This window comes from Phallusia mammillata, chromosome 3, assembly GCF_965637545.1.
Source record: "Phallusia mammillata chromosome 3, kaPhaMamm4.hap1.1, whole genome shotgun sequence".
NCBI classification, from domain to species: domain Eukaryota; kingdom Metazoa; phylum Chordata; class Ascidiacea; order Phlebobranchia; family Ascidiidae; genus Phallusia; species Phallusia mammillata.
In genome coordinates this window covers 25876622-25901317 of record NC_137254.1, presented here as the reverse complement: position 1 = coordinate 25901317, position 24696 = coordinate 25876622, and the positions used below count along the sequence as shown (strand labels likewise).

The following is a 24696-nucleotide window of genomic DNA, read 5'->3' as shown; positions in this document are numbered from 1 at the left end:
CAGTTCTAGTTTAGTCGTATCTGTTCGGTAGCTTACGTAAATGCTAACTTAAATAAATCGACATTAGATAGTATGGGGGTATAATATACCGTTATTATTTGATAAAAAGGTTTGGTCAAAGGACGTGTTTCCAGGGTAGAAAGCTGTTTTAGTTGCGCATTGTAGACCACACGCTGTGCTTAAGGCATCGTCAGACAGTCTGGAACAGAAACAGCAGCTCAAACGAGCCAGACGTTTATACAAACTAAAAGCTTATAAAACAACAAATTTGACTTATCAATACGCTTATGCCAATATAGCAATTGGGTTTCCTGTATAGCATTTCCGTTCGAAGCATTGATTGACAGCTTCCTATGAATAAGCGCATCATTATGCCGAGAAGCGAAGCAATATTAAACACCAACATACTACTAACCAGTAGCAACCAGTCAAGCTTATAGTAAAGCAATCCGACTTTTCGGTATTGTAAAGTTTACTATAGCTATTCATTGTAAACAAAAGTTAAAGTTTGAAAAAAGAAAGAATGTTGCTGTTGTTTATCAACGTGAGTAGCTATTAGTTGTTTCAGGTAGAAACCAGAAAAATGAGATGCTGCACCTTGAACGGTTCGTCTGCAATAGTCTTGTTATGTGGGGTTTACGCCTCATGTTTGTGGGGAAGCACCGTTCGGTGTTACACCTTGTTTTACGATTCGTTGGTGAAAGATTTCGAAATTGATTATGCAGCGGCTTCGTTGATCAGCAGTTTGGGGTTCGTTGGCTGTGCAGTCGGAAGTAAGTGTCAATTGGAAATTCATGACTAATATTCATTACAGCCGTGTTGTATAAACGTTTTATCACCGGTGTAAACAAGTACAGAGATATGTTATGTTAAAAATCATTGTTCGATTTCACGGTCTAATACTGAGTAAGTTATTGCTGCCAGGCATAAGAAGAGCTCTATAAACTTGTTATATTGAGTAAAATATAAATTTTCTTTCAAATTCGCATTTATTTATTGTGTTTTAATAAATCAGGCTTAAAATAATATGACCTAAGGCAAGTCGCATGAAAGAACAGCTCTTACCAAAGCCGTAGGATGTGATGAAAAAAATAATGAACGGCACTGTGATAGTAAGGGATAAGTCAATACAAAGTTATATTTAACATTAAACCATTTGTACGCCTGTTTTGTACGCCATGGCTAAACTCATCATTATTGAGGTATAAATTACACATGTAAAAATGGGTGCTATAAACTGTTTCAAACTTACTTTTGAAGGTGGATTTTGTGGGTTTATGTTCAAGTTGTTTGGTTACAGCAACACTGTGATAGTATGGGGTGTTCTCTCTTGTGTTTCCATTCTCCTAGCGTCGTTCTCGTCGAACATTGTGCTTACAGCCATAGGCGTCGGTCTAATACCAGGTAAAGTTGTTGCTAGAAGGAAATTCAGCATAAACTGCATTGAGGAAGCACAGAGTTTTAACTTTTGCTACGTATGCTTATCTTCAGTTTATCCGCAAAAATGGGCATGACTGGTTGTTTATAGCTGTTTATTCTATAGATTAGTGGTTCTCAAATTTTATCGATGAGGTATTTCCTTAACAATTCAAAACATTTCCATACCTCCCCAACAGACTGTATAAAAGATGCTAAACCACACAAAGATTATTTAAATTCGGTCTTTATAAACTTCACAGGCCATATTCCTAGAGCTATCGAAGTGTCTATTTACAACCACATTTTAAAGTTAAAGTTAAATCCTCCCTTTGGGGGGTCAATTGCCATATCGAAGCTTATGCCTTTAGAAAATGTATAACTATGTCCCGTTACTATCTAATACATTATTATGTTTGAATAGGGGCTTGGCGCCTTTTTGACGCATTTGCTTGTAATAATTTGAAACAACAGGTTATTATGGGTCCCCTTCTAGAAGGGGACACATATTGTTTTTGTCCGTTTTTTTCTTTTTTCTTTTTTCTTTTTTCTTTTTTCTTTTTTCTTTTTTCTTTTTTCTGTCTAACGCTGGTTTGTGATACGCGTTTGGTTAAGAAAGAGTGCTTCAAATTTATTCAAATTTGGACATATGTTAGTTATTTATCCAAACTTGATCCTCCAGAAGTTTGACCCCGAATTACCCAGCGGTTCACCAACAGGCCCCCGAAACGTAAAATTTTTAACGCTCGTTTATAACGCTCGTTTGGTAAAGAAAGAGTGCTTCAAATTTATTCAAATTTGGACATATGTTAGTTATTAATCCAAACTTGATCCTCCAGAAGTTTGACCCTGAATGACCCAGCGGTTCACCCACAGGCTTCCAAAACGTAAATGTGTCTAACGCTCGTTTGGTCAAGAAAGACACTGTAGGCAGAAGTACTCATTGGTTTACGATAGCGGGAGGGCTCAGCTTGACGCCGGACAGACGTTTTACGAGACGTCGTTTCGGTGATTAGAAATCAGCTGTTTTTAGCAATGCTATGTCGTTTTATTAAGTTATCACTCACATTTTTAGTTTTGGCGAAGGTTTTACACCTATGACGTGATTTAAACCTAATAATCGTGTTTCGGTTTTGTATATGTCAAGCAAAACTTTGTTATCAAAATAAAGATGAAAAAATAAACTTGACATTTTTGCAAGATAAATGTTTTTTTAAATGCTCGTTGTCAGGTTGGCCGCCGCATGATCACGGGTTACTTAAGGTCAACTAGTAGGTATTACAAACACAGTTCAGAACTTTCTTTCGTCATAACGCAGCGTTTTTTTGACAGTCAATTTAGGAATCAATACTCAAGGCATGTATAAATTAGGCTTAACGATATTGTTGAACACTAAGGACGGCGTGCTATTGAAAACGGTGTCAAAAGGTCAAACAGTCGTTTGGCGTGTGCACCCTGAGAGGTTACTACAGGTCAATGGTACTCGTTTTGCGAAACAAAGTTAAATGAAAAACAATTTGTTACGTATACACTTGTAGCAAATAGCTTTTTAATGTAAAGTGTCTGTAACACAACTGTTACAGCTTTCTAAAAAAATTGTGTTTAAAACCCGACCTTGGACGACAATATCTTGGTCAAAGCAAAGGATTAAATTAAAGTATTTATTACGTTTTTTTAATGTTTTTGTAATTACATGACAATAATAGTGCAAAAATAATACGAACAATTTTTTATTATTTTTGGGTTGATGCTTTCTAAAAAATTGTCCTTAAGAATCTAAAAATAACCGCAACATTTGTTTACCGTAAATCCGCACAAACACGCGTGTGGGGACCCATTAGTTTTTGTTTACAAAAACAATCATATCTGTAGATCAAATGATGTGTATAGTAAATTGGTAAATATCGTATAGAATACATAAAATGTAAGTATATCAGAAAGCCACTCTTCTAGTTTTACCATGAAAATGTATCTGACTTGTACATTCCAACTTTTTCAAAGGTTTTGCTCTGGCACCTGTACAGATTTCCACTATGGCTATTGCAAACACACTGGACCCCAAAGTGGCCAACTTTTTCGCCCAGATGTTTTTCCTGGGTATCAGCGTCGGTCCATTCCTTCTTTGTCCTTGTTATCAGTATTTTAACGAAGTCTACGGATGGCGTGGAGCTCTGCAAGTACAAGGGCATGATACAACAACAGTTTTCTTAATGCGAAATTACCCAAACTTATGTAAAAAACGGACTAGATGTAGCTTGCTGTAACGTAAAACAGAAAACAATGGGTTGTATAAAACTCCTTTCGTCTTTGTTTCTGATACTGGATCTAGAAGTTATCTCCCTTTGCAATCACAAAATGTCGTATTAGTCTCTACTAATGTTGTTTATCATCGACCATGTACGTGGACCTATAAATTGAACACCATCTATTTGTTTGTATAGATAATTTCGGGATTATTTCTTAACCTTGTGGTATGTGGGGTTGCTATGCGAAGATTTCATCCCCCTCGAAATAGCACAACAGAAGACCAGCACATTGAGCGCAAGTAAATAACATAGGGTTGTTTTAAAAAAAGAATGAAAATGTATTTTCAATTCAACGGCAATTATCTGAATATGCCAATATTGCGTGCATACCTATTTGCAAATAATGCATAAATAGAATAAAACAGTTTAGTTTCTTAATGTGATTGTGCACGTTGCAATTAGTTTGGTTTTCATTCTTAAAGTAATAGATGAGAAAAGATATAGATCACTACGTTCGTAAAGATTGAGACCACTGCTCTTTGTATACATTTGGCTACAACACACTTGAAACAAAATGTTTGCAGAGGCAAAACAACACTTCTGCAAGCGTTTTCACGATTATACACCCTCCTCGACATGGAACTTTTTGCCAATCCATCTTTCTACGGCTACGTGATCGCCAGTGCGGCATTTTGCAGTTTGTTTTTTTCCTCTCTTTCCTACATACCACTCTACGGAACGAAAGGTTTGTAAAACCAATTGCTATGTACGTTGCTGAGTGCACAACACCTAAGCTAGAAATCGTAACAATCTACCACTAGCAAATAACTTCACAGGAAAGATACGTGTAAACCATGATGCAAGATGTGCACTTCTGCAAAGTATATGGAGAGGAGGCGGGTAAAACGGCCCAAACACAACATAGCAAGCCGGCACGAACCCTGACAGTTTTTGAATGCCCAAATTAGTGAGAAAGGGTCATTTACGACAAAAGATATAGAGTTGTAAAAGACATCCGAAACGGCCTGTCTTTTTTTCAAAATCTTGCAATAGTTGATTCAGAAGATATTTGTTGATGTTGACATTTGTTTTACATTTCAGAGTTAAACCTCGAAATTTTCCTTGCTACTACACTAGTTTCTGCTCTGTCAGTGGGAGACGGAATTGCTAAGGTCTTGTTTTCCCTTTTGTCCGGTCACATTCGAGTACATCATCGAATCCTTCTTTCGGTAAGCAAACTAAACGGTGACCTTGCCTTTTTGGGTACAACTTCATGTCAAGTAAATATAAGTTTAATCTATTATACAAATACAAACCCAGTTATCTAGTCATTGCCTTTTCTTGGTACAACTTTATGTCGAGTTAATATAAGTTTATCCATTTTACCCAAACAAAACCAGATAGCTAGACATTGTCTTTCTGGATACAACTTAATTTCAAGTGAACGTATATTTAATCCAATTTACCAAAACAAAACCAGATAGCCATAGCTATAGAAATTGCCTTTCTGCATGGATACAACTTATTTAAAGTGAACATATCGGATATTTTTAATTCATTTTACCAAAGCAAAACCAGACAGATAGACTTGTCTATATTTATCATGGCGTACTTAACGCTTGTCTATTTTAAATTTCAGTCATCCCTCATGTTGTCGGTGACTGGATCGATCTTAATGCTGGCTCTTTCTCGGAGCTACCTGGCGGCAATGATAGCCTGCACTTTAGTGGGGCTTTTCGGGGGCGCAATTTCCGGACTACGGTCAGTCACACCGAACGACGTGTTTGGTGAAAAACTTTTCTCGTCAGCTTTCGGGTATTGCTCCACAATTGCATTTGGAGCTGCCAGTGCAACTCAATATCTAATTGGTAAGTTTATTATGTTGGGTGTTGCAACACCCTTTTTGGAGTTTATAAAACGGAAAATCTGCTAACACAGGAACTCACTGATTGGTAAATCAGCAAATTGCTGAGCAATTATTGCCATATAAAAGCCTATGCTCCGTTGTACCACCTTTTGGAAATTAGCATGCCTGTCTGTGAGTTCCTTTGTTAGTAGTTCTACCTCATAAAACGTTTGGTGTGATCTTAATCACTACTTTACAAGCTGTGATCAAAGCTATTTTTGTTGTTTTGGCATTACCGCATCGTCGATATTCAAAAAAAGTCTTTCTGGGTAAATTTAAGATTCTATTTTCTGAGTAAATTTTGAAATGTAAGGGTCTTTTAAGGACTAAGTAAGTGCTTGAGAACAAGTTCATTAAAAAGGACCAGATTGCGCTGTTTGTTTGCCAACAATAAAAACGATTCACCACTAGGACAAACCAAACCACACCCCAAAAAAACTGTCATTCTGTAATATCTTCGCGTAGGCTATAAATTTTGTACATTTGTACACAGGTATGCTAATAAGCAACACAGACAATCTTTCTTTGGTGTACTACATTGGCGTGGGCCTCGGACTTTGTGCAACGGTGTTTGAGCTGTTCTGGCATATATATTTTTATCAGACCTCAAGATGTCATAGACGAGCAACAAGTGCAGAATCGATAAAGCTTGACTGTTCTTCTGACGTAAAAGTCACATAAACCGTTGTCGTTTTGTGTTTGTACAAATGTACGTTTTAACGATGTAGCGAATATTCTGTTTACGAAATTTAAGTCATTTTCTCGAAAGGTTCAGTTTCGATCGAAAAGATGTTGCAGTTTGGTTTAAACCAAATCTTTTACAAACACAATTTTATAGCGCATAACGTGCCTTCTTCGCTCAATTACGTACTAAACAGTCTTTCAAACCGCAAAATAAATAAAATCGCATGAAATATTTTATTTCTTTAAAGCATTTATCGCTTTGCCCACTACAGACAATAAGCCTCATTCGCCGCCAGGCAACAACGGCCGAGGCAAGCTTTCAACCCCCCAAAACTATGATGATAATGAAACACAATGGTAACACTCCTGTTGCGACGTCATTTTATGACGTAACACGCTATATAAGTCAAAGAAACATTAGAACTAAGCAGCAATAACTTCACACAAATAGCCACAAATATTAGGTTATGCAGATAAAGCGCGTTTGTCCAATCAGCGTCTCTATGTGAATGGTCTCTTGTTTTTTAGGTCAACATCATTAACACGCGATTCCGTAATGGAAAACTTTATGAATAGCGCCACGTAAGGAGGCAAGCCCGTATTTGATTTGCACGCAATGTTATATGCTTCGCTAGAACTGTTAGCTTATCCCGTTATCGGTCCCAAGTCGAGTGTACGTGACCGAGTAAATGTCTTTCTCTCTCTTTTTTCAAATATTGCTGACTTGTCTTTTAAAATATTTGCGGAGTATACATGAGGTGTAAGAGTTTGCGTATGACACTCCACTGTACATTTCGCATGTACGCTCATGTCTCTACGCGTAACTTTTTTGGGTTTATTATTACAAATTTTAAAACCCTACGTGGGCAGCATTTCCTTCACATCTGTTATAGTCTTAAATATCAACAAACTTTATAGCACGAGAAAGGTTCAGTACTTTGTATAAAGAGAAAACCACAGCCAACTTGTCGAATCTTATTGACAGTTCAAGCGTTTACCCAAAAAGGTGGTTATAAGAACAGTTTTTGCTTCAGGGCGGATTTAAAGTGAACGCATTGGTAAACCCTGATGGCAAGGCGAGCCGGGAAATGCAGCGCAGTAAAGATACTATTTATGTGATAAAATGCGGTCTTCTCAGCGTCGTAAGCAGAGTCAAGTTTGTTATTCCGAAACTTATTTTGTAACATATCGTACAAAAAATATTACGTCTACTTATCACATCACGTGAAAATTCCGAAAAAATGACGCCTAGAAGCAACTTTTATAAGTGTAAACAAACCTTTTAGCTTACAATTTGACAACTACAGTGTACAGTCGCTGGGTATGGTACAGGGTAATTACAAACACAATTATGTAATCCAGTTGCAGCACTTTCAAACAACGCGGAAATGAACAAAGATAGGCCTAACAAAAGGCTGCATTAAACGACCAGAGTACAAGCGCGTTGTGACAGCAACAATTTTGACAAAATAACTCTGCAACTAGACAACTAGTTTTAAATGACTGACCTGAAACTTATTTGCGACTAATTGGACAGAAAGAATGGGATGTGTTTAGATAGGCCTTCTGCGATTCTTTTGGTTTGTGGAGTCTACTGTTCCTGTCTTTGGGGAAGCACCGTTCGGTGTTACACCCTGTTTTACGATTATGTTGTGGTGGATTTTGAAGTAGACTACGCTGCAGCATCTCTCATTACTAGCCTTGGATTTATGGGACTAGCCATCGGAAGTGAGTGCAAAGATGTACGCATAGTTTCCCTTAATATTTGTTACACTGAAATGCAGAACGTTGTTTAAATTGGAAGAGAAGAATTTCTGCGCAGTTAAAAGCTAGATGATTTCAACAAAAGACAGAATCGTTTTAATCATTTTAATTTGATCCTAATCTTGTTAAAAGTCCAAACGGGTCTTTCCGGCGGCTTGAGATTTAAGTTTGAGAAAAAAAAGCTGGATTCTTATGTATTTTGAAACACTATATGCACGGATTTGTTCATAAGTCTAATGGCAAATATAACGCCCCAAATAGAGGCAAAAAGCAACATGCTTTATGTTTGAAACGTTTCGGCAAACTTAATTGGAGCATAAATAGCTTTACACCAACGTATGCATCTGAGTCAAGTTAATTCAAACTTCAAAATCAGCAGGCAGTCCTAAAGTGGGGTAAAAAGACTAATTGCTTTCTTCTTTTTTAGCAATTACGTTTTGAAACAAAAATAATCTATGTTAACAAAATCATCTTTTCAGGTGGGATCAGCGGTTCTATGTTTAAGTTGTTCGGATACAGCAACACTGTAATAGTGTGGGGTATTATATCATCCATATCTATCTTCGCCTCATCCTTCTCGTCAAACATTATGCTCATTGCAACAGGTGTGGGATTAATACCCGGTAAGCAATTGATTTGTATAGCGCATGCATTTTCCTTTATATGTGTCTTTAGGCGGTACTCTTTAGCTTCGTTTGTGGAAAATTACCACGTTCGAATGCATTATAACTGGATGTAAGCAAAAGTTCTAAACGGCAAAAAAAAGACCGACTGATTCGGTATAACGCCTTCATTGGGTCTGGCGTACTCTGAATTGTATATGAGTGTGCCGTGATCGCTGGTCTGCATAGGAGCTTCCGGGCTAAACCCAGTTATGAATTTACGTTTATCTTAAAAGTAAAAAACAAAACATAATTGGGATGTTGATTACATCAGTGGTCGGCAACCGCCGGTCCGCGGCCCTGGTTTACTTTATAGCCGTTAAAAGCAACATTATCTGTTTCTGATGATTTCTGATGCGTATTTGGTAGAAACGATTGAAAAACAAAGGATGTCGATAAAAGAGGGTACTTTACGTAATCTTTTTGTTATGTTTCTACACAGGTTTCGCTATAGCTCCGTTGCAGATTTCCAGCATGGCAATCGCCAATACACTCAACAAAAATCTTGCAACGTTTTTCACTCAAATGTTCTTTCTTGGGGTCAGTGTTGGTCCTTTTTTACTCTGTCCGTGTTTTCAATACTTCATCGAAAGTTTCGGATGGCGTGAGCATTACAGGTATAAACCTCACAGGGTTATAACAATGTGAAATCGTAAAGTTCCAGTTTTCCAAAAACGAATGACGTTTGTACGTATCATGTTGAGAAAGCTGTTTAATTAGAAGCACGTTACTTCAGAAGCACGCAAACGTTACTGCTTGTTATGTAGTATTGGAAGCTCATCGAGCAATGGTTCTCAAAGTTGGGTCCTCAAAATATACGAAAATAATTCAGTAGTTAATCACGGATGCACTAAAGTCCAGTGAATTACGTGTGATGGTGACAAAATTTAAAAGATTGAAATGGTTTGCCAAGTTGTAACCGCCATTCTTAAAATAATTAAACATGGTTCTATGCAACTGCCTGTCGAAGAATCCGGTATAGACCACAATTTAGAGTTGGAACGTTGTCCGAAATTCGATCCCGAACCAAAAGTATAAGCCCGAAGCCCGGCTCAAAAAGCCCGACCCAACTTACAACTCTGCCACAATTAAACAAAAAACATACCGTTCTACAACCTTGTCAGAGATAAATCTTCATGGTAGACAGCTCATTTTTTGTATTTAAGATAATTGCTGGTTTATTTCTCAACATCACAGTATGTGGGGTCGCCATGAGAAGATTTCAGCCCCCAACAAGCAACATGGATGGAACCAAACCAATCGATCGAAGGTACAATCGGTAATTGCATTTTTTGACATAACTCTTCTTGCTTATACTCCCGAAACTACTATACTCAAAAAATTAATAATTTGTATCATAAAATACAGTATTGTGGGAGTAAATATGGACTTAATTGCATCACAATGTACAGTTTGACGTGATGAGAAATCGTTGTGGCGGTCACAACATTCATCTCTTTTGTTCTTACAGTTACTATAGCGTTCGGAGCGGCCAGCGCTGCACAGTATCTTTTTGGTGAGTATTTTTGCATACATTTGAAATCGAAAAAAAAAACATTTGATTGAATTGTGACTAGAAATTATTACTCTCGAAGACAACTTTTGTTTTCGCTGACAAAGCAACGACAATTTGATAAAAACTCCAATCAAAAGTCATTCGTAAGAGGCATTATAACTCAATTATCACTAGTTTTTAACCAACAATTTAAAAACATTGATGCATGTTTAGTCAATGTCGAGTAGTTTGTAGAACAATCCTAAGTTTGCAAGAACAAAAATTTAAATTTGACCGTTGAAAGTGAAAAACGCACAAAGATACAACATTTTTCCAGGTCTGCTGATCAGCAACACAGACAATCTGCGTTTGGTCTATTACATTGGGGTCGGACTAAGCCTTTTCGCCGGAACGCTGGAGTTTTTGTGGCATCTCTACGTTTACCACATCACCACAAAGATCAAAAGAAAAGCGCAAGATGCAACAACTTGAACTAGACAATGATCATAACGACGCAAAATTGAGATGTAGCACCAACCAGAATTGATTTGTTGATGATGTGTGACTTATAAGGTGTTGAGTGGAAACTGGGTGATGTGCAAGACGAAGGAATGTATGAAATATTGAATTCTTTATCTTTGTGTTTGAAAGAATCGCAAAGCATTCGGTAATTGTTTAGCGCTTTTACCGATTATTTGGACCTGATTGAATTTAGAATAAAAACATCTTTTAATCGCACTGGTAGTTACTTGGGTGGCACTAACAGCAAAAAATACACTAAACCCACGTCAAATTTGCTTTCCGTTACTGGCATAGGCGATAACAGTGGCAACCGGATATTCGGTATTTGGCGCAGTTTTGTTTTGAAAACCAACGTTTTAATTCAATTTCCTATTATCGTTTGAAGTCGCAAAGAGCAGAACGCACTGCTTAGCCATAGAATAGCCTGAAGCGACATGTGTCTGATCAACGTAGTAAATCGAAAATTCTTTATTAAGAGAGACGCGTTTACAGTTGCCAACAGCAAAACTATAGCCTCCAGATAGAAGTGATCGCAGAACCTATAAATTGAAAAGCAGTAACCAATTGTTTCAACTTGTTCTTGGTATAAAAATAACAGCTTGCGTCAAAGCAGTTTTCACGGAAGTTTGGCATCAAGTCAAAGTTACATGCAGTTCAACAGCCAGAAAAGAAGTGTTCAAGCGAACAGAGTTTAAACCAGCTGTGCTGCTTTTAACTGGAAAAATGTACTGTTTAGGGCTTGCGACGTGATAGATTAAGTGTATTTACCTATACTGTGAAACAAAAGACAAGCAAGATGATTTGTAAGATTGACGTGTCGTCAGTGATGCTACTACTATGCGGTCTATACGCTGCATGTCTATGGGGAAGTACCCTTAGGTGTTATTCCCTCTTTTACGACTCTATGGTGGAAGATTTTGAAGCAAACTACGCTGCCGCTTCGATGATAAGCAGTTTGAGTTTAGTGGGCTGCGCCATGGGAAGTAAGTATGAAATTGGCAATTGTAAACAAACCAATCGATTTAAAGTATAGCTGCGAGAGCAGAGTTGCAAACGGGCTAAAAATCGCTTTTGAGAAGCCCGTTTAGGCCCCAAGTTTGATATGCAGGCCTATGTACGGATGCCTCCGGAAGGACACAACAAATAACAACAAACACAATAGACAATTGGTCTTGAACAAGGCGTTTTAGGGTTGTTGGGTACAGCAACTTCCAACTTAGTTCGTTAAATTTAATACTGAAAACATAGTGTAAAAATAATACTGAAACAGAGTGTAAAATCAGGCCCGAATCTACCCAGTTTTTTGTAACCTAAGCCAGAACGCGGCCTGAGCCAGAACCCGGCCCGACTAACAACTCTGTGCCAGAGAGCTTGAACATAGTGAATATATGTTACCTAACGTCTCCAACACAATGTTTTCGCGACAGAAAAAAATTTCTGGAGTTTTAAAGTCTTTGATTAATAGAAAGTTTTAAAGGCAAATATTTCAGCAACAAACTGTACAACGATGACTTACTTTTCAAACGCAGGTGTTTTTAGTTCCCCTACATTCAAATTGTTTGGATACAGCAACTCCGTAATGCTCTTGGGTGTGGTATCATGCATTTCAACATTGGTTGCGTCTTTCTCATCGAGTATTGCGTTGATTTCGATAGGGTTTGGCCTAATACCAGGTAAAGCAGTATATCAGTATATTGTTTGAAAATGCTTTACCTTTGATTTATGGTATATGCATTGTAATAAGCCAACTGTAAGTGTTTATAAATAAGCTCTATTTTGCAACAGAAAGCTATTTTGAGTAATTACTGCAATATACAGTTAAACCGCAAATGCTGCTGTTCAACAAAAACAGGAAACTATCAACCACGCGTTTCATGAAAAGGATATCCCTTTTGGTAGAAAGCTTGTCTGACAAACCCAGAAAAGACAAACAGCATTACAATGTTCAACACACCAACACATTTTTAGTATATAACATATTCAAAACAACACTACATTGACTTAAGACATAACAAACAACAACTTACAAGTATACGTGATATCATGGAGTTTAAACAGCATAAATCCAGATTGTTGCTTCCAAGCTTGCATATAAAACCGCCAAGCTGGTGCACCAAACAGCCACCTGTGCTTAAAATCAAGTGCGCTTTTCCGTATAGCTTGCCGCAGGACAAAAGCGTGTACGTAGCAAAGGTTTTTTATGCGGCTCTTCGGTTGTTTCAAGGAACGTTTTGTTGTTGTTGCAGGTTTTGCTTTGGTTTTGCTGCACGTTTCGACCGTGGCAATTTCAAATACCTTCGAACGTGCTAACTTTTTCACGCAGATGTTTTTCCTCGGATTAGGCCTCGGACCTTTCCTGCTATGCCCTTGCTTTCAGTATTTTATTGAAATGTTCAGATGGCGTGGAGCTTTGCAGGTAAAGAAACCAAAGTACTGCTTAATCAGATGTTCTCAGCCTATTTTCTCCTAAAACATTAGTATAACACCTTCATAGAATAAATCGTTGGCTTGCCGTCTATGATACAAACTTGTAGTGGGGCGCTTATCCAACGATATTTGTTTATAGTTGTCTTTGCTACGAAAATGCCAGAGTTTTCTAAACTATTACGGTTACTGCCTTTCAATATGTTCTTCCGTACATTTTAGATAATTGCAGGTATGTTTCTCAACATTACGGTATGTGGCGCAGTCTTACGACGGTTTGAACAGAATTTGAACAGAAAACCTTCTAATGTGAAACAGTGCCAAAGGAGGTAGACATACCATTCAGTAAGATAAGCATCATTTCACAAATATTTAAGAAATATATTATGTGGTATATACTTTGTCGCTTCCTTGCAAACGCCAACTTGAGTTGTGTTTAAAATAGCATATTCCCAAGGTGCAAGGCTTACACCGTTTTAGTTTGACAACTTATCCCACTTTGGCATTTTGTTAACACTTTGAATTGTGCTGTAAGAAACCACAACAGATTTTGAAGCCGACCCATTAAATTAAACCTAAGACAAACCATTTCACCACTTTGCAGGGAACGGGGAATATGTCATCAGATTTTGTCCAGTATACACAGCCTGCTGGATATGAAACTTCTCGCAAATCCGTCTTTCTATGTTTACACATTGTCAGCAACGACATACGGCAGTGTATTCTTCTCTGCTTTATCCTATATACCATTATACGGCACCAAAGGTATGCAAAACCCGTGTTCAAAGTTTAACTCGTGAAATTGTGTCATTTTTCCTGTCAAAAAACAACATGTCAAACTGCAGGCAGTGCAATGTTTGGCTTACAGGGTCTCATCAGTGCAGTTGGTGATGTGAGATAGACCGGATTGCAAGCCTAATGTAGTCGAATATTGGCTAGTGACCTTAGATCGAAAGAGTGCGCACTGTCATCAGCTTATCAAATACTGGCTTCATGCTTTTACAGTCTGTCAAAATTTATGGATTTAACTTGCAGCTATGATATTGAAGACAGGTGATTAAACATGAAAACTATTTACGCACTTTCTTTTCTAGTGTTACAGTTGGACGTTTTTGTTGCAACGACACTTGTATTGGCTCTCTCTGTTGGTGATGGCTTTGCCAAAATCAGCCTGTCCATTCTCTCCGATCGCATAAGCAGTGATAAAATGATCCTTTTCACAGTAAGTTTTGAACTCCGAATCCAAATAATTTGTCTGTTACAACTTAAAAAACTTCCCAACGTAGTCCAAAGGTTTTCCAACGTTTTGTTTTGTTTTGTAAGATTAAATTATCATCTAATCCAGTAGTTCTCAAACTGTGCTACGCGAAGCCCTAGTGCGTCGTTTCAATTTTCCAAGGGCGTCGCAGAATAGTTCCGTTTCGTGGCTTTTTGTTGTTATATCAATAAACACAACTTTAATAATAAGTTTCTCCATTAACTTTTATTTGCTGGTGCGTCGCAAGTCCAGAAAACTTTTCCAGAGGCGTCGCAACAAAAAAAAGTTTGAGAACCACTGCTCTAAACCAAAGCTCTCACAAAAATAAGAGTAGAAATAAATTATATTGGTAACGTTTAAAAAAAAAATTCGCTCTCTCGCAATTCCCGGCAAATCAATCCAACAAGATCGTTAAAACACAAAATCCTAATAAGTTTGATCGGTGACTTAGTTAACTTTATAATCCTGGCGCGCATATGTAACACTGTATGTAGAATATAGGCTGAATCAGGTAAACCATTTTTCATATGTCATGAAATCTTAATACTAACGTTTCCACAGCAATTCAATTTTGAAACTGTAAGTTTTATAATACAGAACCTGACCCTATTCTTCTTACGTTTCAGTCGTCACTGATGCTTCTTATGTCGTTTTCTGTCCTGTTTCTTTCTCTTACAAGATCATACATAGTAGCAATGGTGGCTTGCACGGCAACAGGCCTTTTCATAGGCGGCTTGCCTGGCCTGCGAACCACAATAGGATACAATGAGTTTGCTCCAGAACTTTTCTCATCAGTTTTCGGCTACTCCACTGGTGTAACGTTGGCGGTGTCCAGTGCCACACAATACCTTATTGGTAGGTTGGTTTTCTAAATAGAAATTTATGTCAAAAAACAAAAATGTTTAAATATATTTTTGTGTATGCCATATGCAGAAAATTGCCAGGATATTACAATAATTTCACTTATCAAATCAACTATAGTAAAAACCAGCCCTGAATAAATCGTGTGTTCCTGTGCAGACGTCCTCGAACGAATTAAATCTCCACTCCAACAACGCTTGTCAAAATATCCATAATAAATGCATTTACTATATGTTGTTTTTTCTTAAGTTATTCTTTAGTGTCTGATGGCTACAACTTAAGCGTGATGGCTACAACATAGCTTTAATCTACCTTCAAGACTAAAACATTTCTTGACCTTTATATTTAGGTATGCTGATAGATAACACTGACAACTTGTCCATGGTTTACTACATCGGGGCTGGACTTGGTTTAATTTCCGCAGCTATCGAATTCTCCTGGTTTATGTGTTTGTACCAAGACACAAGATGTCGCAAGCGAGCAAAATCAGCCAGGGATGACCAAACTGACAACATGGTATTAGAAGTAACGCCTTGCTGATAGCTGTAATGTACGCATTACAAATTTGGTGTTGCAGCATGATGCAATAATTCTGCACCTTTTCCAAAGTATTGTTTTCAGCATGATTAATTGTAGGCTTGCTCTGCAAAATGTTAAAAAATATTGTTAAAGATTTCTGAATTTAACATTAGACGTATGTATGTTATCAGAATACGCACTTTTTAAACTTTAACTTTTATCGCCCACTAAGAGCCAATGTTAGTACAATTGTAGTGTTCTTATTGGTATTATTTCTTACAAAACCACATTTAAAGGGTCAAAAACTAGTCGAATTTTGCCTTTGTAACTTTATAATATACGACGTTTCATTGCGTGTAACAGTAAGACAGACAAATACGATTTTGTAATGTTGCATGTTCAATAGCAAAATAAAACGTGATGCTTTGTTTTACGCTGATCACAGTTTTTTCTTCAGTAGTGCAGATTGAAAGGAAACAATTAAAGCACTTAAATTGCCAAAAAAATATCCTGGATTTTGTATTTTTTACACCCAGTCCAAGAACTCGAGTGAGTCGTAGAATAGTTTTCCTAATCCCGCGAGCACCTCACTACATAAATAACCCCATACGTTTTCATTACTCTTAATTTTAGTCAAATCCGCAAATGGTTATGCTAAGACAAAAATATAGTTAGAGTCATAAAAAGATCGAGAAACGCAGTTTTAAACAGATCGGCGACAATTTGGGAGCCACTTTGCAGTTTAAAGCTTGCATTTCTTAATACATGCGTCATCATCATGTGAAAACCCACGTCGAAGGACATAAAAATTCGACGGCCTTACGATATATGACGTGTTCGCCTGGGGCCTATGTACAAAGAGTCGTAAACGCGAAAATAGAAATGACCTCTCAGGTCGTGCGCAAGCTCTTGGCGGTAATTAAGTGCTTTCACATGAGGTTTTAAACAACAACTTTAATGCCGTGAAGTTACAACAAAATAGGGTCAGCCAGATTTGAATATTGTCTTGTGAGTATGTGGGTATATTTGTTTTAAAGACTTTGATAATCACAAAATAAACTCCACTCAACTCATACAAAATACACATCGAGCAAGTCTCTTTCGTTCTGCTTGGACCATTTCCATGATTCTTGTGTTTATCAGTAAATCTTACTTAGTTGGTAGATGAATATGTAACATCTTGCTTTTCATTTTGTTGCTTTGGGATCTTGCGAAATAATATCGTTTTGTACAAACGCACATTTCCAAACCAATTTTATTCCAAAACCAAACTACTTAAAGTAAAACATATCTGACCTTTCAAATGGGTTGTTAAATAACTGATCAAGACCGCAAATGCGCAAAGACTTTACATCCCTGTATAGAGTTGACGCATACTCGCGTGACATGTTGTCGAGCCCTCCAGGCAAACCGCGTCTATAGTGCACATCTTGTTTACTGATGCAAAATTGACACAGTCCAATATTCCACCTCTGAAATCATCAGCAGAACTGGTTATGTGGAAAAGATTTGCGTGTTTTTGTGTTATATTTCTTTAGAGTATGTTGCATCTTTTTAATCTGTTTGGGTTTAAAGTGAAAGAAATATCCTTTCATGTACGGTCGATAGCATTGCCAACGTTCAAGACATACCATATATGGCGGAAAATACAGATGTTTACACGTTTACACGTTTTTTCTTCAATAAAAAGGAAATATGCAAGCCAGGCAGAAAAAGTCCAATGTGTGAAAAGATTTGTGGCATTAAGCAAACCATTTGAAAGTTCCATATACATTTCGTAAAATCAATACACACATTTTTTGTCCGAATGCCACAAAAATCAATCAGCATAACAAAAGGAAAAATACGGTGTGCCGTAGATTTTTTGTAATAAATGTTCTTTGCTGTACAGATGAAAAAGCATAACTATGGGAAATACAAACAAAAAAGAAACAGCTTTGCAATAAAAACGTCTTGTGCTTTTTGTGGAACAATCTTTTTTTACGTTTTCGCCAACATTTTTTTGAGTTTTTTATGCCACTTTAAAAACCTTTTTGTCGCTTTATGAAGCCACAACAGGTCCACATCTACACGACTGGCTCGAAACTGTATTTTTATGCACAGAATACAATTGTTGAAACACACGCTCTCAAAATACAACCTGCTTCTCGCATAGCACTGTGATTCATCATCGGTAGCATACCCATTTCGTAAAACACCCAAAGCAACGTTTCTCTCTGTTGTATTCCTTACACAACGATATCATCCCCTGTTTCTTCCATAACCGATCCCATACTATTCCTCAATCCCAAATCGTTTTTCAGAGTATCACTTCCTGCGCTGCTGGTTGACCTTGTACGCGTAGTCGTCACTGCAGTGGCTTGTGACTCCCCGGACAATGTCCTCAACGACTTTGACGAATTGATCGAGGCGTCCCCGGCATATCTGGACTTCCACAGTTCTCTCCCGGCCGGCGACTGCCAATATGATGTCGGCCTCTTTGAAGCAACAGCTGTCCGCGTGCGAGAGGGCCTAATGCGTTTCAAACATCCAGCAATGTCCTTAACTAATATTGCCGTCGCCTCCCGAAACTCCTTGTTGCATGTGTTGTATACAATCACGTTCAAAAAACTGCCACAGATCATAATGAAGGTGCTAGCGAAAAGCGCATCACCCTGCGCACGGGGCTTACAAGGACCTGGGTCTTGAACTGTTTGATCTATCAGCACAGCAAAAACAGGTAACACGGTGACTGTGAACAGAACCAGTACCACTGTTGTCGTGCGTCTCAAGTCGCGATCCACCCGACTCAGTGAGTTCTGTGTGCGAGTGCTCTGCCTACGGGAGTCCTTCATTTGAAGCAACATCTTACGGCTATGGACCCACGTGAGCAAGGTGAGAAACCACGTGACAACAAAGGGAATTCCCCAGATAATCACCGCGTAAAGAATCACATGGAGAAATCTTTAAGAAAGAAAGAAGGTTTAAATTTGTTGCTTTCTTGTCACGTATGTGAGTGTGGCAAAGGATACTTACTTTTTGTAGTGTGGTTCGGTTTCAGCAACCTACATCAAAAATACGTTTTAGGACGAGAAAATAACAATCAATGTATGCAGCAACAGTTACAGTGTCAGTTTGTTTGAGATATGTACACATGACCACAAAGTTATTTTTTTATTATTCTATCTAATTAAACTGATAGTAATTAAGCACAACTTTGCTTTGTAGTAAACCTTTTCATACAACGACCGATTTTAGTTGTTATTACGCTGAATTTTCTTGAAATTTGCTTTGTTGTGAAAGTGTGGTTACTAGTCCCAACGCGATTTTAATACCTGCAGCGGTTTGATGAACGGCATATAAAACATGGTAACAAGACTTCTGGTAAAGTCAACATAGTCCGGTACGAGAGCAGGAAGAATAGCAACGGCAACAGCCAAAATCCACACAAGAATTATAGCAATTGCAGCCCGTTTTGTGGTCATGATTTCACCAATACGATACTTCATAGGCCAGCGAATCGATAAGTAGCTGTCCACCGACAGAAGAAGTAAACTGCGAGGAATTTTAGACTTGATTAAGATACGTTAAACGTACAATAAAAGGTTTTCACAAAAGCCCCTTTTCAGAGTATTGCTTTAAAATGCACATTAGGGCATGTTTATTCTTACAGTAGTTGAACTCATTTTAAATATAGTATAACAAGATTATTCTCAAATCAGAGAGTGCTTGCTAAAATTGTACCTGTCAAAATTGTAACTGTTAAATGTCGTTTTTTAACAAAATGTGATTAAAGCACAATGTCATTACCAAACATGGACAAAGCGAATTTTGGGACGATACTTCCGCAATTAAACTTGAATTAAATTGGAATGAAAACCCATTGCCAACCGAAAAACGTACAAAACAGTGCAAATCTACCTGTAGATTGTTGATATGGCAGATAACATTCCAGCAATAACAAAAGTGATAGAGGCTGCGTCAGTGACAACAACCGATTGGACGGCAAGATGTTTGTCACTTGCATCATAGGAGATGTTATTTAGTATGTTGTTGGCCACGGCTGGTAGTACGAAAATTCCCGTAATAAAATCTGCATACAAGGTGTAAAATGATGACTTGAGTTATTGATTTGTCTAAATTCATTTGATATTTGATTAAGTAAGCTGAACCTTTTTATGTAATATTGCATGATTCTGATCAAACCAAAAGGGCCATGAATAACAGGAAACGACTAAAATATACACAAAGTAGATAAAACTTAAACTATGTTTGTATAGCTGAAATTAGGCCAATTACATGGTAAAACATAGTGGAGGGGCAAAATGAAAGTGAAAATAAAACACTATCTTGTTTTTACTTCTCATTTGTTTTGTGTAATAAACACGCTTGTCACCCCGCAAACACGAAAACAAACGCTGAACATTGGTCTCAAAGATAGAATCAGTGATAAAAACCCTGCGCCTGGTTCAACCATCGGTAACACGTACGGCAAACTCGGACGTTTAGTTTCAGTGGTTCGTGCCACTTTGTCCAACTCGTTTAAACGTTGTGGTTTTGGTCGGGATTTCAAGCAGTTTCGACCATCCGGTTTAAGGTAATTTCGATGTCGTTTTCATATCGCAATTAACTTTAAACCTATGGCTATTATATTGTCTTTTAAAACTAACAACATTTTCTTATTGGTCTTATTTAAACCAGATTCTTTGTGATTAAAGTTATAGGTTTAACTTGATTAAGATTATGTTATGGCCACAGACACAAATTTAGTTATAAAAAAACATCCGAATGTGTTTTAAAAGTAAAAACAAATACAAAAGCCAAATCATCTAACTTAGACTCACAAAAAGCAATTGATTTTTTTACCTGCAATAGCCAGCGACATCTTAAAGTAACCATGTGGTCTTCGTAAAGCTGGAGTAGCCGCAACCACAAAGATTATCATGATATTGCTGGCAATAATTGCGATATCCAAGATGATAATTAGGGCCAAAATGAAGCCAACCAAATGTCTATCACATTCCACAGCATACAAAGCGTTTGCCTCAGGTGGTAACTTGACAATAGTACAAGCTGGAAAAACTGCACAATCCGTCACAAACGTAAAGTTTGTTTTAGCATAGTTTCCTTTCGGAGTTGTTGTATCGGCGTTGGAAGTAAAATTTCTTGAAATTAAAATCGGACTTGTCATATTGGGCAACATAGTTGAAATTGATATGGCGGTCGTGTTCTTAATGGATAAAATTCTATTAATGTTTAAGTTTCTAATAAAGGAGTTTGTTGACGACGTTGGTGGGTTGCTAGACGTGGTTGTCTTTGTAGGAGTCGTTTTTTGGTTAAATGCTGTAAAAAAGAAAATAATTTTTATTTTTTTGTACATGAGTGTGTTTTAAACCGTTTACGGGTAACAAAACATTTTTCGCAATGTGGAACTGAATACTTTTTAAAGCAAATTGTCTAAACACATAAAAACCGTCCTTGGGCAGCTGTCAATAATGTAGGCACCCAACCCAGTTGTTGACAATTAGTTTTTTTACAAAAAGACACTACATCACACGGTTCTTACCGTTCAGTATTCCAGCGCAACTTTTCGACAGGTCATGTACTCGTGGATCCCATCTCTAAAACCAAAAGATTAGACGGTTAAACCGGCGCAACAAGCTGAGTAAAATGCAATTTTCTACCTTGCAGTCATCTGGGGACATGGTAGTTGTTGCCGTTAGGCCGTTCAATATATTCAAAACGTCTTGGTCGTTTAATGGTTGCGCTGCTGCTCCCATGAAGAACAGAACGCAAATACAGCACCGGAATAACATTACCATTTTAATTTTTTCTATTGTTCTGAAGACTTTAAAGTATTGTTAACATTCGTAGTTATAAACTGCCCTTTATTAAATGCAACGTAGCAGAGTTTTTGACAAAATTCTTCATATAACACCTTCAGGGCAGCAAAGGGAGTTTTTCAGCTTTCGAAACATACCTGCCTTGGGCCTAAAACTTTAGTCGGTAATTCCATCTTTTCTGTTGATTTAATAAGATGGCTAAACTGTCTTTCTAAACCGCTAGTTTCTAAACTGTGGGTCACCGAAATAAGCTTTAAACTGACCGCATAGATGTGTTATGTGGCAATACTGTTTTATAATCTTATTAGTTTATTTATACTGTCTGTGGGCTTAACAATCGTATGTTTCAAATTCCCAAGCACACTGTGGTCAAGTAAACGATTTTAACAAATATTTGAATCAAAAACAGGAAACAACTTTTTCAAGAGTACAGAAAATTCGAGATATCAATAAAAATAAAATTCCCAAACGTTATCTTTCCAAGTGATAGAGTCACTCTGTCAGAAAATTGTCAAACCAATCACAAAGCTAATGACAAAACTGAAAAATTATCCAACTTTCACGGGCCGCTTCGAGTTGATTACTCGCCAATTCAACACAACAACAAAAATCAGAGAGCGATTCTCAAATCAACAACCTCGTTAAAAGACAATGGTGACTTTTGTAATGACCTACCAAGTTGTTAACAATCGTCATCTGTAACTCTCATAAACAACAGCGGTTAGTTAACAACAGCTTTGTTTAACGCACTTTGTTCGAATTACAACGCAAATCGTGATTATGATGACGTCGATAGGCATGCGTAAGGAAACTTTGCAATCATAGAAGCTTTAAAAATTAATTAATTACATTTGATTTCGAAATAAGGGTCATAAACGGCAAAGCTTGGACTCATTCGCATGTGACCAAGTATGGATGTGAATCTTTTTCATTTAAAGTGTATAGGTACCTCAAAAACTTTATTCATGCGGCAGCTTCGATGGGTTAGTTTTATGTTTTTCGAGACATGGCAAGTTTTGTATGAACATTTTTAAGCCAAAAACATTTTTACGTGCTTTTGTGCAGTTAAAATCAAGCGTTTTGTAAAATCTGGAACGTATTCCAAAAATTAAACGTAACGCACATGTTTAAAACTAATTCATACCACGTTTAGGAAGGGTTTGATGTTTTTGTAAAAACGACATTAACTCACGGATTAAATAAACTCCAAATTAACTTTACCTATTCAAAACATCTAGTCGAATATGGTTTGCGAATTTCGTACCAAAACGAAATAAACGACATTCTATCTTACACTACCTTCCACTTCTAAAACCAAAACAATCGAATTCAACAAAATTGACAACTAAACGAACCTAAAATTACAACTCATTCGCGCGGCACAAAATTCGAGATTTCTTTACAAAGCGACGTACGCAGAAACAGCGTTAAGCTGTCAGTGACGTAACCATGTCGTTTCCGGTTCCTATGTGCCACATGCAAAACTACACAGCTTGTCGGCTCATGAATAACACTCTATTGACATGTGCAAAAACATCGGGCAGGTTATGCTACTGCCTGCAACACCCTGTAATATGACCTATACTAACTGGTGAAATAGGGTTGTTGTTTTGAAGTAAACTTTAGTACTCACCTTAACCAATTATAAACGGTATACTAACATGGTTTCACCAACAGTTTATGGAAATAAGCGCGCAAATAGTAAATTGTAAGTTATAAAATTCGTAGTGTAACAATATTTTATTACATATGTTACAGTGATCTTATTAGTTTTCTCAGCAAATGACGTCACATCGCTGTTGGTTTGCACCATGACATGCGTATTTAAAGTAATTGCGGTTGCGTGCGATTCCTTTGGAAGCAGTTGCTTCATGATGTAGTAAAATAGCCTGCGTATTTCATGAACTTTCAACTGCATGACCAACAAGTATGCCTGGCGCAATATAAGTGTCAAGTGCTGATTACTGCCGGAAATTACCATTAAAGAGGTCATCCAAAACCCAATTTTAAATCCTCACGTGCGATGTTAGCACATGAAAATGAACGACCTACATAAAAGTTTGAATTTTCCGAATTGACTTCACTTCAAACAAAATTATTGCAACACCAATAACTTAAGAGTAACTTTAGTAGCACGCCGATTTGCTTACGCGACAAATAATAAATCAAGTCAAATTTGTTTACATTGTCACTTGATCGCACTGTTATCGTTACACGGTTTCGTAAAACGGCAAGGACACCGAAAAAAAACATGGTTTATCGAGTCATGTTTCAAATGACACAAACTACTTCGTATTGATTATCCATCAATCAATAATAATAAATTAACTATCTAAAAAAAGTATGTTAAAAATTCGGTACCAAAACTCATTAGAATACATGCGCTCATCATTATCATACAAATCTTGACTACCCTCACGGTCGTATTGTCTACAATCTACATCCTGTAACACGCCTTTAGGAAATATACTCCACCACATAATTGCCCAAGGTGGCAAAAGGCGCAACGCGAAACTGAAAGGGGGTCGCCCAGTCATTATACACGTTGTCAAAGGCGTGGCCATTTTGTTTATTTGACCAATTGCACAAAAACACGTTCCTAAATCCACAAGCGCTAAGACCGCCTGAAGGAGTATTATAAAGGGCGACACTGCAACTTGACACCAACGGCGGTGTTATGTTGTGTCTGCTTATCTCAAGCATTTCTGGTTTGATCTTTATGCTTGTTTAATGTAGGTGTTTTTTGTCACCATACTTCGAAGTGAGGATATCTTCCTATCTTGTTTAAACTTTATTTATATTGAAGAAAGATATTGATTTCAACAGCAAGGTTGCGTAATTGCTGATTGGTACTTCTATTATCGCCATTTTGTACCAAAAACATCTGTCAAGTGTTAGTAGGTTAGAGAGAGTACACTAAACATAAGACTGTCAATAAAAGTCATCAATTTACTTCTTCGCTTGACACATGCGACTTTAGTCCTTACAGCATCAGAAGACCAAACCAAAATTTGCAGTCCATACTATTTTATAAAAAATATCCTATCAGAGAAACAGTATAGTATGTGGTCCTAATTTTCTGTTTAAGCAAGAGAAATCGAAAAGAATTCGCAATGA

At 37.4% G+C, this 24696-nt stretch overlaps 4 protein-coding genes across 6 annotated transcripts; 3 read left to right on the top strand and 1 right to left on the bottom strand.

Moving 5' to 3' along the window:
* The first annotated feature begins 509 nt into the window (after window positions 1–509).
* LOC145219203 (monocarboxylate transporter 2-like) lies at window positions 510–6966 on the top strand. Its single transcript, XM_080086598.1, has 8 exons — window positions 510–773; window positions 1261–1404; window positions 3418–3593; window positions 3858–3961; window positions 4247–4407; window positions 4764–4891; window positions 5302–5530; window positions 6062–6966. The coding sequence occupies exons 1-8, from the start codon at window positions 584–586 to the stop codon at window positions 6247–6249; spliced, it is 1320 nt and encodes a 439-aa protein (XP_079942724.1). The 5' UTR covers window positions 510–583; the 3' UTR covers window positions 6250–6966.
* Window positions 6967–7175: 209 nt separating this feature from the next.
* LOC145219206 (monocarboxylate transporter 13-like) lies at window positions 7176–9955 on the top strand. 2 transcript variants are annotated; one of them, XM_080086602.1, is made up of 4 exons: window positions 7176–7980; window positions 8496–8639; window positions 9121–9295; window positions 9845–9955. In XM_080086602.1, the coding sequence occupies exons 1-4, from the start codon at window positions 7800–7802 to the stop codon at window positions 9846–9848; spliced, it is 504 nt and encodes a 167-aa protein (XP_079942728.1). In that variant the 5' UTR covers window positions 7176–7799; the 3' UTR covers window positions 9849–9955. The 2 variants fall into 2 exon arrangements, with proteins under 2 accessions (XP_079942728.1, XP_079942727.1); XM_080086601.1 differs by lacking the exon at window positions 9845–9955 and having other exon boundaries at window positions 9121–9370.
* Window positions 9956–11303: 1348 nt separating this feature from the next.
* Window positions 11304–16190, top strand: LOC145219204 (monocarboxylate transporter 2-like). 2 transcript variants are annotated; one of them, XM_080086599.1, is made up of 8 exons: window positions 11304–11678; window positions 12225–12368; window positions 12942–13111; window positions 13342–13448; window positions 13724–13884; window positions 14214–14341; window positions 15004–15232; window positions 15588–16190. In XM_080086599.1, exons 1-8 carry the CDS (start codon window positions 11492–11494, stop codon window positions 15776–15778), a joined length of 1317 nt encoding a protein of 438 aa, XP_079942725.1. In that variant the 5' UTR covers window positions 11304–11491; the 3' UTR covers window positions 15779–16190. The 2 variants fall into 2 exon arrangements, with proteins under 2 accessions (XP_079942725.1, XP_079942726.1); XM_080086600.1 differs by lacking the exon at window positions 12225–12368 and having other exon boundaries at window positions 11313–11678.
* An 804-nt stretch (window positions 16191–16994) lies between these two features.
* Window positions 16995–24629, bottom strand: LOC145219199 (uncharacterized). The gene is made up of 7 exons (XM_080086594.1): window positions 21421–24629; window positions 21303–21357; window positions 20603–21079; window positions 19658–19829; window positions 19072–19291; window positions 18773–18801; window positions 16995–18700 (listed from the first exon to the last, which is right to left on the bottom strand). The coding sequence occupies exons 1-7, from the start codon at window positions 21556–21558 to the stop codon at window positions 17986–17988; spliced, it is 1806 nt and encodes a 601-aa protein (XP_079942720.1). The 5' UTR covers window positions 21559–24629; the 3' UTR covers window positions 16995–17985.
* Between the last annotated feature and the right edge of the window lie 67 nt (window positions 24630–24696).